Raw genomic sequence first — 15,015 nt, 5'->3', positions numbered from 1 at the left:
CTTCCCGCAAAAATGGGAAAAAATAAAACCAGAATTCTAAATATTGCTTAATTTCGGCCGCATTATTAGGAAAACTAATAAAGTTACATGAATGAAATTTTGCGTGCTAAATAGAAATTCCTTGACATTTACTTTGTCCAAAGTTTAGCTTCCTTGAGCATGCAGTTGCCGGGCTGTTTACAACAGAAGATTGCAATATTTGGCAATTTTCAAAAGCAGATTATCCAAAATGTAAAAATTCAAAATTATTTTGCTACGTCTAGGAACTAGAAAAATATGTCCTAAAGCTACAGAGCAAGCCGCAATGCAGTAAGTGCGGTAGTTTCTTCTAAATATGGTCACAAGTGAGACACAGTTCGCAAAAACCACGTATCTCATGCTTGTTCTTGAACGTTTATTGTTAAATCACAATAATCAATTTCTTTATATTATATATAGTTCGAATCTACAAGAATTAAGCTTTTTGTTGTTTATAGGACAACTTCATATCCTAAGTAGAAGAGCCGCCACGGTTGCTCCAAAAGTACTGAAAACGGGGGGCCGGAGTGGGACCGCGACCTTAAACCACGCGGAACATCTGGACTGCTGCCTTGCGACTTCTTCTGCACGATGTACCATATCTTCGGGGATGGCCAGTTGAGGTAGCATGTTTTTGGCCCGAAAGTGGAGTTCTGGCAGGTTTTCAGACTGAGCTTCGTGACATGACAACTCTCGGAGGTTGGGAGGCTCATTGCTTTTGGGTGGTAGAAATCTGTGGCTATACTCCGGCAGGATCATAAATATTCCTGGTGGGACTCATCCATCATCAACACTAGAATACAACGTTGTAAGCTCTTCCACCGTTGGAGGTGGCAAAGCTGATGCCTGTGTACCAACTTGTTGCTGTTTGTCAAAGGACCCCTCAGGAATGACATCCGTGCGGCTTTTCTTTTTCTTCGAAGACGCAAAGTCAATATCTTTGAGTCTCTTTTACTCTGTGCCAGAGCGTTGTGCGGGTAGCCAAACATTTGTCTTTTGTGTACACGTCTTTGACTCTCAGATGCGCACTACTGTCTCCATTGCAAAAAAGTGTTGCACCGATATGGGAGCAGGCTTCACCTGGACCAGCCATGCAGGTACAGTGTGCTTTGCATATGCTTCCGTCACTACGAGCCAATATCCAAGGTTTCAGTGCAGCTTCTCGCAGGCGCTGGGAGTGGCCGACCTGAAGTAGAATGGATTCATTCGTGCTTAGGAATGATTAAATGCAAATATTCATTTGCTGTGGTTCTTAAAATGTCTACACAGAGCCCATATACATAGTCACGTTTGTTTAATTTTGATCGATTATCGGAACAGCGGGAATTTCCATTTTAAGCTCTGTCTGGCACCTTCCTGCCCACTATTCCTGAGTAACGCTGGTTTTCACAGTGAAAAAAAGGAAAGAGTGAAACGCTATCGCAGTGGGCTATACTTTTTACGCCTACATTTAACCAGAGTTGCAGAAGGTTATATTTAGGTAAGCGAATAGCGAAATAAGGTATTTTGCGTCGTATACAATGCCCGGACACATCGAGCATTTGGAGCAGTGAGCAGCGCACAGTGCAGTAATGAACAGCTAGCGAACGAGTTAATGTAAGTGGGTACCGTGTTAACCGCGTTGTTCCAGCAGTACCGATTTACAAATATATTTTTAAATGTTTGTAACCTTACCTCACTCAACACGATGACACGTTGGAGGGTAGCCGCATTGCTGTCATGCCACTTACCTGGCCACTTGTGAAGTAGTTGTGAGCCTCAAGAGACTTGTATGCTTTCATTTCAGTAAGCGATATGTGGTTCATCGACAGCAACAAATAATTTAAAATGTCAGCATGCGTCGTAACCGGTAGCAGGTCAACGTCCGTCGTCGTGTCGGTCCCGCTGCACAACGTGTACGGATCAACACCGTCACACATGTTAATTTTTGCTTCGTAGCGAGCACGCGTCGGGCTCACCAGCTCGGCAAAATATGATGGGCAGAATTCCTTCCGCCTCGCCGTCACTGAACACGCGATAGTTCACAAACCGCAAGATCAACGCCGAGAGACTGCACAAACGGCGCTCAAACATACGCGCGCATCGGTTGTAGTGCTCCAATATGGCGGACAACTGCTAGCAGACAACGCTGTGATGTCACGTGAAAACGATATTGTGGCAGACCTTCGACGTGAAGCGACGGCCGCAAACGCGTAGATGCTGGCGCCCTATGGATTGGTTTTGATACCGTCAGTCCGATGCGCTGCAGCCACTCCGCTCGTCTGCTGCCTTGCAGCGGGGCACGATGTCGCAGCTTGACATGTCGCTGATCGCTACGTTTGCAGCCCACAACGCAACAAGAGTGAACCTTGGTGCTCGCAAAAAGAAGGAACAAGACCAACACTGACCGCGCAGCTCTGGCATCCACGGAGCATGTTTTAACACAAGCAGACGACATTTGCTATGGGCCGGAAGTGCTTTTAGTGTAGTGATACATGTCCTTGTGCATTCTCTTTCTGTAACTTTTTTATAGAAACAAATTAACTAACATTCAAACTATTACGAACAACATTTGTTCACGAAAATGTTGGAAAAATTATCGATGAAGCGCCCTGGGCAGCCAATCGCATAGCTGGCCCAGTGACGTGTTATATGGGCAAATCGCGTTTCTTGGTCACAAAACTCAGCCGATTGGCGTGCTGCGATCGGTAGCGATGCACCTTTTTAAAACGTTATAATAAATTACACGCTTTACATGGAGCGCTTAGATGCGTCAATTAATGATCAGAAGGACCTACTCTAACGACTCTGTACGTTTGTACAAAATCGTCAAAATCATTTCAGGGTCCCTTTAACGAGAGGTAACAACCAAACATAAACACTCAGACGTACGAAGCTAAATGATAAAGATGTAACCGTAGAGAGAACCAAGCCAAACGATAAGATTAACCGTACCTCTCGCTACGCACACCCGGGCATTACTGAGTTAAGCCACAGCCAATTTTTTTTTACATTTCGCCCACATCGAAATGCGGCCGCCACGGCCGGGATTTGATCCCACGCCATAGCCACTACGCCATAGCCACTATGCCATAGCCACTACGCCACTACGTCGGGAATAAATTATTTCAAATTACCACGCCATGATAGGTCAAAATGTGGCTGATCCCGACGACGGTGCTGAAAGAAAAAATCAAGCAGTACAACGCTCCTCGTCTATACCCCCCTTCACGCGAGGGGTGAAGCCATAGAGTGCGGTGCGCAGTGGCTCTGCCCCATTCTCACCTCCACCTCGCTCAGCAACAGGTTGTCCTTGATCGACTTCGGTTGGAGGTTGTTTTAACTGTAGACTCCCGTTCGACAGTTTTCACCCTTCCTGAATTTTTGTCATTTGACTAAGCCGTAATAAATTCGCATGTGTGAGTATGCAACGGCTGTTTTTATAGCGTCAGGTGTTGCCGGTGGCCAGCGTTGTCTTGGCGACAACAAAACCAAGGCTATAGCCTAGTCAGTATTCTGCTCGTATCACAATTGCTATGTTTAAGCCCACTTATTAGACAGATTTTTTTAGCAAGTCCTCCCTGTATGTATGAGTAGTGGTGTAGGCGTGTTCCCATGTCTGGGTGTGTTCTTTGTGCTTAATAATATCATCGCGTGCCAGGTGCTGTATATGTTTGTGTCAAAGACGACGGGATAAAGGCGTCGTAATTTCTCGAGACAGATGAGACGTCACACTAGGTTTTCTTCCACTACTTCCACTAGGAGTGTCTCCCTCCGCACGCAGTCGGTGCCAGCGTTCCTGAAGCGTCCTGTTTCGAACTCATGTGCTTACATGGAACGTTTGCTACGTACACATAGACCAGAGTGAGTCTCAGGAAATATAGGATACTAACATTACCGTAAAAAAAAACGGTAGTATTAGAATTCGCATAGAATAAGGGTAAGACGAGCCTATCTTCTGATTTATCCGCACGCACGGACGTCTGCAAGTGGCTACTGACCGTTTGTTGCACGCGCACGTTTTTCGAAACACTGCGACGTGGATAACTAGTCCTACAGCACATGAGAATTAATCCTGATGACAGCGCACTTGAGTCATGGACGCCAGTTGTGTTGTTTTTTGATTTCTAATTGATGAACAAGATGTTCTCAATGAACTGTTGGCGTGATATGGAATTAGCATCATTAATTTACAACTATACAATCTCGCAAAACAGAACATTGTGCCCCGCGGCGTTAAACATCGAACCTGCGAAATCTTCCTATTGTTTGTTGATGTTTCAGGATGATGCACCAAGATAGAAGCAGATCCCATGCTCCCATGCCTTGTCACGTATCTGCTGGCCCAGCTGCGATTTCTTTAATGCATCTAATACAAGCATTAGTGCACGAGGCCTCGCCGCACTGTCGACAAACCAGCGCCTCCTGTATTTTTTCAATTCCAGTGCACTCGCTCGCTCCGCAATGGGAGCCGTTGGTGCGTTTTAGTTCAGTGAGCTGCCGCGATGTGACACTACCAAGAGGGTAAGAGTAAAGTCCCTATATAAGAAAAGTACCGCCATCCTTTGATCAACGCCGCTTCGCTCTCTCCTGTATCTCCGATTGGACGATGATAGCGTGCGCTTTAACTTCTTTATATATATTTTTTTCCGCCTCGGAGCCATGTTGAAAGTCACTCTGCGCAGCCGCAGTCTCTGGTTCTGGCGGCGGCGCGCGCCCGGCCTGAAAGTTTCAACATGGACTTCCTAGGGCCGCCACCATCGACTTGCTTTTGCAAGCAAAAAATAAAGAAAGAAGCGAGCCCTTTAGGAGAGGAGACGGCAGAGGAAAGAGTAGATGACGGTACTTTTACTATATAGGGACTTTAGGTACGAGTAAAGCCCCTATATATAAAAAGTAGCGCCATTCTTAGATTTGCGGGCACCGCGCTCACCCCGGCGTTTCCTCCTCGCCACCTCCTGTCGCCCCAACCTCCTCCGCTCCCCCATTGGCCAATCCGTGTCACATGGAAGCACGCGTTGCGCTTTTGTATAGACGGTTTCAGTGTTTACAAACAAACCTCGCTTGCCGCTGATTGGTTGCCCCATCGGAACTTCCGGCAGATGAGCTAGAAGCACTTCCGGCTATGTTGTTTGAAGGCATGCGCGACGTGAGGCCGGCGTGTCTATATTTGCACTGCTTGGTGGAATCTGTGAGGAGCTGATTCTACATCGTGAATATTGTCCAGATGAAGAGCGACTACTTTAAGGCGCTTAGCACCGAAGCAAGAAATCGGTATCGCCAAAAGCTGATGTTTAGAGGCAGAGAGCTGCCCGATTCGCTGGACGATGATGTCGTGCGATTTTCATTTTCGCCGGGCTCCAAACACCTTCCCTCAATTACAACCCCGGAGGAACAAGCAGAGGATCTTATTAGTGAGGACATGCAATGAACGCAGACTGTTGTCTTCAAGGCAGGTAATGGGACTGCCGAAAACTAGAAAAAACTTTAATGGCACTTTTTTCTTCTTTCTGGGGTTTTACGTGCCAAAACCAGTTCTGATTATGAGGCTCGCCGTAGTGGAGGGTTCCGGATTAATTTTGACCACCTGGTGTTCTTTAGCGTGCCGTACAACACGAGAAACACGGGCGTTTTTGCATTTCGCAATGGCACTTTTATTGCTGCAAGATGGAGGATGAAGTGGTAAGCTGTGCATGTGTACATGCACGTGTTTTCTGCGTCATATGCCTTGTTTCTGCTTTTCAATATGCACTCACAAATAACTGTACATTCTCAAAAGTCATTTAGTGCAAGCAGCCTAGGTCGACTGAAACGCGGACTAACTTAAATTCTCATGAATTTACCACACTTCTAACAAAATGAAACCTGTAGTGTTTGGCACGATTGCAATCCATAATTGGTCTCCGTTAATTCGTAAATGCCTTTAGAATGTGGCCGAAGCTTCCTACCTACATGCACGGAAATCGCTAACTTTTCTGCAATTCTGCTCTGCGATACCGATACGAATGTTTACATGCCGCCCCGGTGGCTCAGCGGCTACGGTGTCCGGCTGTCGCATTTCGATCGAGGCGAAATGCTAGAGGTCCGCGTACTGTGCGATGTCAGTGCAGGTTAAAGAACCACAGGTGGTCGAAATTATCCGGAGCCCTCCACTGCGGCGTCCGTCATAGCCGGAGTCGCTTTAGGACGTTCAACATGATAAACCAATGCGCACATGTACTTAAGTAGCAAAGCTGCAGAAGTGCAATTGTGCCCCAGATACGAAAAACATTAAACGAATACGGCGGCAGCATGGCACCCGCTAAACAATAATTTTAACTCATGTTCGTGGCATGGCGATCCACGCCGAGGCAAGAAACTGGACGAGCGGACAAACTAGGGGCTAGAGTCGAGCTGCTCTGGCATGAGTTATACGACATACGGCCAGAACAATCGTGCAGTAGCACTTTTATTATTCAGCATAATAGCAGTCCGGCTACTCCACGTAGTAACGTACCTTGGATGAAGTGAGCAGAGCAAATCTGGGAGCTCTTGGTAGGCTCCCAGATTTGAAAAACACCGTAGACGAGTAAACGCAATGAAAACAGTCGATACTCCAAGAGCTACTCGCCGTCACGCAACACACTGAATGCCACAAGTCGCACTTATATTGATATACCCGAAAAATAACACAGAATATGCGCAGGACGAGCGAGCGAGCGAACAAATACCAGCAAAAACGAGCAAAAGGAACGGCTACCGGAAGATTTCTAGGGGCGCCGGAGGCCGGCGCACCGCGTTGCCAGAGCGCGGTGGCGCTGGATGAAACCGTCTATATTTTTTTTTCTTTCCAGCGCGCTCTGACCGCCATTCTCGGGCCTGTGCGACGAAAGTGCTGTACGCACAAACGGATCAAACGTGTTTGGGACCAGAACGAATGCAAGAACTTCGTTGTGATGGCATGATGCTGCGCCTTCAGTTAAAACCCCTATGTATAAAAAGTAGCGCCATCCACTTCCCTCCTCCTCCGTTCGACTATCGCGCTCGGCGCGACCAGCGCGATCGAGGCGCGATATCGACAGTGGCACCGCCTGCGTCGGGCCTGCCGTGGCAGACGACAGCTAACGCGCTACCAGAGGAAATCCGAGGAAAACTTCGATCGCGCCCTGCGGAGACGTTTTTGAGGCGCGATTTTGCTTCGTCAGTCAGTAACTCTTAATAATGCCGTTTTGGAAGTAGCAACGCGACGATGCGAGACGGCGCAAATATCAAGTGTGCAGCAAGCGTTTGCGCACGCCGGATGGTAAACAAGAAAAAGACTTTTGTCCTCGCCTTGTCGGTTGCGGCAACTTAAGGCGCAGCAGCATGCCATCACAACGAAGTTCTTGTCCCTAACACGTTGGATCCGTTTGTGCGTACAGCACTTTCGTCGCACAGGCCCGAGAATGGCAGTCGGAGCGCGCTGGAAAGAAAAAAATATACAAAAGCGCGACGCGAACTTCCACATGACACGGATTGGCCAATGGGGGAGCGGAGGAGGCTGGGGCGACAGGAGGTTGCTAAGAGAGGGCGAGGAGGAAGCGCCGGGGTGAGCGCGGTGGCGGCAAGATCTAAGAATGGCGCTACTTTTATAAATATAGGGGTTTTACCTTCAGTTGCCGCAACCGACAAGGCGAGGGTAGAGTGTACTAGAATATGGTCGAGTGGGACGAGCATCTGGGGCGGCGCATGCTTTGCCGTGAGGCGCCTGACGTGGAATAATACTGTGGCGGCGCTGCGGTCTAAGTGGATTGGGCCGCATCAAGGTCGCGCCGTTGGAAACTGCTGGCGATACTGCTCCGCAGGGTCATTCGTGCTACTTCGCGCGCTGGTATTTGCGTTCAGACCGCTCAAATGGGGTTCATAATTGCATATGACATGTATTTATGCCTTAAGAATAAATTACTTTCTTTCTCTTCTTTATTTATTTTTTATTATTTTTTAATACCACTCGGTCATTGCGCGTACATTGCGGCCGCAGTGTCGGCTTTCATTCTGCTATGTTATTGTACGGTTGCCTTAGGAGAAAATATATTTTTCTTGTTCTTCAAGCAGCATGTATCTCCGTGTGTATTGTTGCACATAAAGTTTTTCATCAGTAGGTCCTGCGAAACGCAGAAGGAGAAAGATATGCAACCTTCCTGCTTGCCGCTTCAAACAAATAAAACTTAGCTGCGCATCCGGCGTCTTGTCCTCAGATTTACGGGAAGTATTGTTATTGAAAAAAAAAAGCTGCAGCGCAACATTTCATTCAAATTTTCGCCTTTCTCGCGTAACAGAATGCGGAGTAATCGTTAAGGGGTCATTTATTGCAGTCGGACCTCGAGCGCCGAAAACGGTTTTAGTTAATTAAATCAAATCAAAGGGGAATTTTATTAGACAATAATATAAAAAATGCGCACACAGATATTTGGTCCCATAGCCTAAAGCGGCCATTATATATGCTAATATTTGGCCATAAGCCGTACGTGGATTTTTTTTCCAGTCGATACTTCGAAAAAAGAAAAGAAAAAGAAAAGAAAGGCTGCGCGGTAGCCTAATTTGTGGCTATATAGTATAGTGGATACGGCCTTGAGCACGCGGGTTCAATCCAGGTCGCGGAATTCGATGGGAACGAAATGGAAAAAGACTCGTGTACTTCTATTTAGGTGCACGATAAAGAGCCCCAGGTGGCAAAAACTATATAAACCGGGTGCCTTAATCATATCGTGGTTTTGCCACGTAAAACCGAAGAATTTGCTTATATTAAAAAAAGAACAAAGCAGGTGGCTGCGTTCTTCAGCTTATTTCTGGGGGTGTCAACAACATAAATTATTCTCGCGTCTGATTTCCGAGAAAAACATGTTACGCTTATCCTACATTTCATGCATAAATGTAATGCCATTCCCAATTGTATGACCGCTTAACTCAGCAGCTTGTATATTATAAACAGCTGCTTTGAGTTATTCGGTGCACTATCATAACGACCATAATGAAACAATTAAAGGAACGGCATGTCTCACATACACGTAGAGATATGTGCAGATCTGTTGCGTTCGTTGAAGAAGATAAGTGTGGCACCACACGGGTCACTCAGATTTAAAGGGTTGAAAACACGGTGAGACTGTCAAAAAGCCTTGTCTGAATCAGGTTAGCAGATTTACAGGCTGCCCTAAAATGGGGCGTTTATATTGATTGAGAGCTAGGAACTTGTTAAGCAGGACTTATTACCACCCGTCCGTTAATTCTCTCAGGAACTGCGCCTCTGCGCAACGACTCTCCGGCAGCACAATCATTCGGAATGAGAGTCCTCACTTGCATGCAGTCACTCACCTTTGAGACTTCAATTGTGCAGTTATGCGTTACATTCGAACGGAAACGACTATTCGGCGTCGCACACACACACACACACACACACACAAACACACACACGTATATATATATATATATAATATATATATATATATATATATATACAGGGTGTTTCAGCGAACACTTTCAAAATTTATTTAAGGTTGCCTGTGGCAGATAGCCCAATTCTAGTTAATGAGCTGGTCTACTCGAAGCGGCGGACATCACTTGCACAAAAAATTGCAATGCATAATCGACTAGTTAACCAAAATTCACTAATTAAGTTTTTAAATAATTACCTGATGGCCCATATTGCAATTTACAAATTGTAGCCATGTAGTTCGCGAGGCTTATCCACTTAGAATTAATTCTCAGGATGACACCAGTTTAGAGATATTAATTCCCGAACTTTGCGGAGAAATGCATTGGCGTTCCAGTTAATTTTGTGCTTCAATGCATAAAGCGACGTTTTGTTAAGAAACAATTCACAACCACACTACGAGCAGCACAGGTTAGAGAGTTGAATGTGCTCATCCTTGACCTCAAGCCAGTACGTTGAGGCAGCACAGCAAGGTAGTATTGATCACAGCACATCGATGTTCGAGCACTGCCATTAAAAGCTACATCAAGCGAGCAGTGCATGAGCGCGTGCTGCAGCGCGATTCGCACGTACATACGTTACTGCGAGCTTATATGCATTGCATCAGTTATCAATTGCTAGACAGATGGCCGCTACTACAGCGCAGGCATAACTACTTGTCTAGCGGCATGCCGTCAACAAAGATTGCAGGAGACCCGCCGTTTCGCGGCATGTCGAAAGACCGCTGCCGTTGCGGCGCGTACGATCGTGCGCTCGAGCAGTTCGTACACCGCGGCATGCTGAAAGACCGCTGCCGTCGCGGCGCGTACCGTCCTGCGCTCGAGCAGTTCCCTACACATGTCTGCTTATCGCTGCTGTGAATTCATTTAAAGAAAGCATTTCTTCGCGTTTGTGCGCCTGAATCTAGCAGCGTGCAAACCTTACCTGAAGTTCAACTTCGCACGTGCGTGACTCACTTCACTTGCGATTGACACCGCGAGAAAACTTCGCCGCTTATTTCTTGAACGGCGTACACGTATTCGGCGTTGCATAATTTCTTGCCTTTACGCAGCATGCCAACCATGGAAAAATCTTCGGCGCCCGATATTCGCTGCAAGCCGTGCTACAACACGACCGAACGTGGCGGGTCCATATTGTAAACGTGCTTCCCGAAGCAGACGACCGAGCTTGGTACTACCCAGTTTCGGATTGAGGGCGCTTTTTAGCACCATTTTTGCAGCCCCCCCCCCCCCCCCCCCCTGGGCAACGCAAGAGCCCCATTGACGAGGCAACCTAAAGTTTGCCCGCGCGGCACCAGCGCCGCCCACTCCCCTGGCGGAAGGATGTAAGTGTCGAAGGTCGCCGCCGGGCCAGCGCGCGCTACCGCGTGCGTTGTTTTCGTGACAGCGAGCGCGACCTTATCAACCAGAAAAGGTGGCACGCAATACTGCTGTGTTGTTGATTGCCACAAGAGCCTCGAAAAGTCGAAAGCCGCCCGTGAAGTTCTACAGAATTCCGGGGAGGTGGTACGAGGAGGACAGACGACAAGCGTGCTGACTGCAGTGCGCCGAGTCAAGTAAGTCACGTACTTTCGCATTCGCGTGCAATATCACGACGGCTCGATAAAAACGCAATAGTAATGTGCCTGTATTTAGCGCATGGCCGTTTGTTTAGACGTGTCGCGTAGTTGAATCGTACAGTGACATCCGCCGTGTTAGCTTAGCGGTAAATGCATACGTGTGGCGCCGCTATAGGCTCGACGACGCGAGCTCGATTCCCGGCCACGGCGGCCGCATTTCGATGGGGGTGAAATGCAAGAATACAGTTCTTGCCATGTACTTTGATTTTTGTGCACGTTAAAGAACCCCCCGTGGTCAAATTTATTCCTGAGACCCACCATTACAGCGTGTCTCATAATGATATTGTGCTTTTGGCACGTAAAAGCTACGAATTTAATTGATTGTACTGTTCGCTCACTTGTGATCGGCAATGACTGGCTCAAGATAATTCCTTTTCCCGAACGCTGCAACTTAAATTCCTAGTTGTACACGCAACAAATAGGGCCGCACGTTACTTGTCTTTTGTGTGGTGGCAATCCGTATTTAATGGAAGCTGCGGTCATCACATGCGTCGGTAAGCGGCAGATCGCAACACAGCTGCCCGAGACGCGCGCGTTATGTTTGTTGCTTGGTCATGCTTTCTGGGTTCACAATATCCAAGCATGTTTTAAAGTAATTGCCACCTTGCACATTCTTCCTGCTTCACTCTTCCCACCAAGAATCTTCGTTTCGTGTAGTAGCCGGCCATCGGTGTGAGCTTACTTTTGCTGCGGCAGGGCATTCGCCCGACGAGAAACTAGATTTGCTTTGGTGAGGCATGTATCGCTAATTCTTGCGCTCGTGCTGCTGGTCCCAAGGTAATCGCTGGTTACCGCGACCTGGGTTCATTTCGCGGAGCAGTTTGTACGAGTGATTTCTCATAATGCAATGAGTTGCCATGACTCTAGCATTGAATAAGGCATGATATACATTAAATATTTATACAGCATGATATAAGGCATTATTCACATATGTAGTACTTACATCGTTAACTAATTTTATTGGCTTATTGGTGCCAAATGCATGTGTTCCTTCTGTTCCGACAGTGCTGATGCCACTCCCTGGGAGCCAAATTGAGAGCAGCCGTGTGTGCGCGCCCAGTGACCAACGAAACCAACCGCAATCGTCACCGTCTTTGCAAATCTCTGCAAGCATGCATGACCGCTTTGTGACTGCACCATAGAGAAATAAAAGTGACTAAATGACTGAACTCGGTGTGTACCTCTAACTCGATGTCGTATACAATCTTGTTCAACACCTCCGACACGCACTTGGCTTTCACTGTCACATCACCGCCCACAATTTGTTCAACACCACACACGTATGGAAGCAGACGCTCCCCTTTCTTGAGGTTGCCGCCACGAAAAAAACTGTTGGCGTCTGCAACCGTCTTGAAATCGCACTGCAGTCTTTGCATCGCTGTTCAGCAAGCAGGCGATCTGCCGCCGTCAAAATCGGAGCGCCGTGAGCCCGAGCAGCGAAGGAAAGCGCGGGCGAAACAATGTAAACTAGAGTGTACTAGATTCTAGTACACTCTAATGTAAACAAAGCGGAGACTGCACCGCGGAGCGACCGCGCTGCTTGAAATTTCCACATTGGGGGCGCTGTCAGGAGGCGCAGCAGCGCCTTCAGGCGATCGTTTTCTCGTCTATAGACGCTTCACGCGGTCTGTCAGGATTACTTCCTCCGACTTCCGTCGTGAGGCGCCACCCAGAGGGTACTCTCCCCCATAACCATAAAGCAGGCGCGAACGCTAGCCGACGGGTGAGAGCAGGAGAGGGCAATCGGAGAGGGTGGTGAACAGTTGGATCAGCCGCATCTGGCTGGCATTGAGAAAAATAGAGGAGGCGCTGACGGAATGAAGCTGCGGCTTGTGCAGCGTGTTTTTTCAAGTGCATCACATGGTATATGTAAAGTGGTAGCGTAGCTTCCATAGAAGCCCACATGTCAAGAAAATAGCGGCATGTTGCAACTGTCGCCATCTATTTATCGAGGTGACAACTAACAGCAAGCAAAAAATTAAAAAATGAAAAGTGTCGTCACAACCGGATATGGCAGTGGCATCCAATCTCATAGGCGCGAATGTCTGAATTTTTGTGGCGCGAATGTCTGAATTTCTTCGGCGTCCGGCATTTCAACCGCTATGCCAGCAGCTATTTTTCTTTTGAGGCTGAGGCGAGCCTGCGACTCCCCTCAGCTGAAGTGCCAGTGTGTCGTTAAGCTATAGGAGTGGCGTATGTCTTAATGTGATCATAATTAGGTTGTCATTGACGGAAATTGCTCCAGTAGGTTCCTTAGGAAGGTAAGCGAATAGGATGGAAATAAATGACAGTTCCATAGAGGTTTCAAAAGCAACTTCACTTTTATTCGTCTAGAATAACGCAACTAATATAACTTAGCAACCAAAACTTGTTTCAATGGATGAAAAATACTATGGCCAGCACACAGTCGTAATGTATAGCAACATATGCGAAACCTTTTCACAGAATCATTCGCAATTCCAGGCGACACCATGTGTTCACACAAAACAGTTATCAGACAAGACAAAATTGTCCCACATTATCATTTAGAGAACATTTGACTTACTAATTTTGCTTCCCATCGGACACTCAGAGCCTGTGTCACGGAGAGTGAACGAACATAGAGCGACGTTCCTTCGCGGAGCGTTCTGCATTTACCGTGACGACGAGACACAGCGCGTCGGATGCCGCAGCGTGAACTTGCATGATAACAAGAAACCTGCACATACACCTATCACCAATGAATGGCGTGCGCTAAGCCACGCAAACTTTGAAGGGAAGCGCATGCCACTCTGTGAACAAACACACAAGAAAATTACAAAAAAAATCTCTGATGAAACTGCCGCGTTCTAGTGAGCAACGCCAATCCGCACGACTGGTTTGCAGACTGGTTTGCACAGCCACAGTCTTGCCTAGTCTTGCGCCAGAATCACTGGTTGTAGAAGTCACGAAGAACGAACTAATAAATTGTGAAATAGAAACAAAATTAACATTGGTTGCTTTAGTACAGCAAAAATATTTGACACGGAATATTTACTCGTATGACAGTATTCTGATTTAAACTTTGCCAACATTTTTTCCCCCATAATTTTCCTAGTGTCAGTGTTTGTCCCCCCTCTCACCTTGTCGCGCTTCAATCGTGCACCACTAACTGATATCTCTGGCGATAGGTTTTGGCACGCTTTTCGTTCCAACCTTCGCGACCTATTTAGATGAACCTTGTGCATCATCTGTCCGCGATGCTTACACGTGACTTGTGCCGCCAACCGTCTTCCATGTCACGCAGCATTTTCGGAGGTCGACCGCCAACGGCGCGCGAAGGGGCACCTCGCCGAAAGCGCGTCCACGACTTCCTTGTCGCTGGCTTCGTGCGCGCCCTCGGCCTTCACCGTTCTCGTCCGTGCACTCGCTCTCCCGAATCAGCCTCTTGCACCGGAGGAAGCCATGCACGGACAATGGCTGGCGCATGTCTCGCCACGTCTTCCAGCGTGGGTGTCACCATGTCGGGCAGTTTTCTGGGACCAGCAGCAGCGCCTGGCATGCCGCTTTACGGAAGACACAAATGATGCCAGCCTGGCACCCGTCCTTTGTCTTGGCGTCTCCCTCCCACCATACCTCGGGCTTCGGCACGAACGGCACCGACTCTGCAGAATTGAAAGGTGATTTGGCTATCTTCATGTGCAATGTGCTTTCTTCACACGTGGTACTAAACACACTTAAGAAGTCACTAATACCAATTAAGACAATGCATAGAACGCATATCGACGTCGTGTGAATTGCATCCCGAGCGGGCTGGCTGAACCTTGCTAACATTTTGTGAAGCGTATACATTGGTAAACTGACTGGAAAGTACATTGCGAGTATTTCCCACACAATCTGTACTGCACTATAAATCTACATTGCCAATTCATTGTCAAGTGTCGCGAACAGCACTTTGCTTCAAAGCTCGCAATTTCAACATCATGGTGACGTC

At 47.5% G+C, this 15,015-nt stretch overlaps 1 protein-coding gene across 1 annotated transcript; it reads right to left on the bottom strand.

Annotated features, from left to right (window-relative positions):
* Positions 1 to 969: 969 nt before the first annotated feature.
* LOC125943302 (uncharacterized) lies at positions 970 to 14,510 on the bottom strand. The gene is given in 4 exon segments (XM_049662304.1): positions 970 to 1,065; positions 1,067 to 1,229; positions 1,711 to 2,023; positions 14,432 to 14,510. Coding segments are annotated over 4 exon segments (651 nt in total).
* Between the last annotated feature and the right edge of the window lie 505 nt (positions 14,511 to 15,015).

The sequence above is a fragment of the Dermacentor silvarum genome, chromosome 1 (assembly GCF_013339745.2).
Source record: "Dermacentor silvarum isolate Dsil-2018 chromosome 1, BIME_Dsil_1.4, whole genome shotgun sequence".
NCBI classification, from domain to species: domain Eukaryota; kingdom Metazoa; phylum Arthropoda; class Arachnida; order Ixodida; family Ixodidae; genus Dermacentor; species Dermacentor silvarum.
Note: the sequence above shows the minus strand (reverse complement) of the source record. Positions and strands in the feature narration are given on the sequence as shown.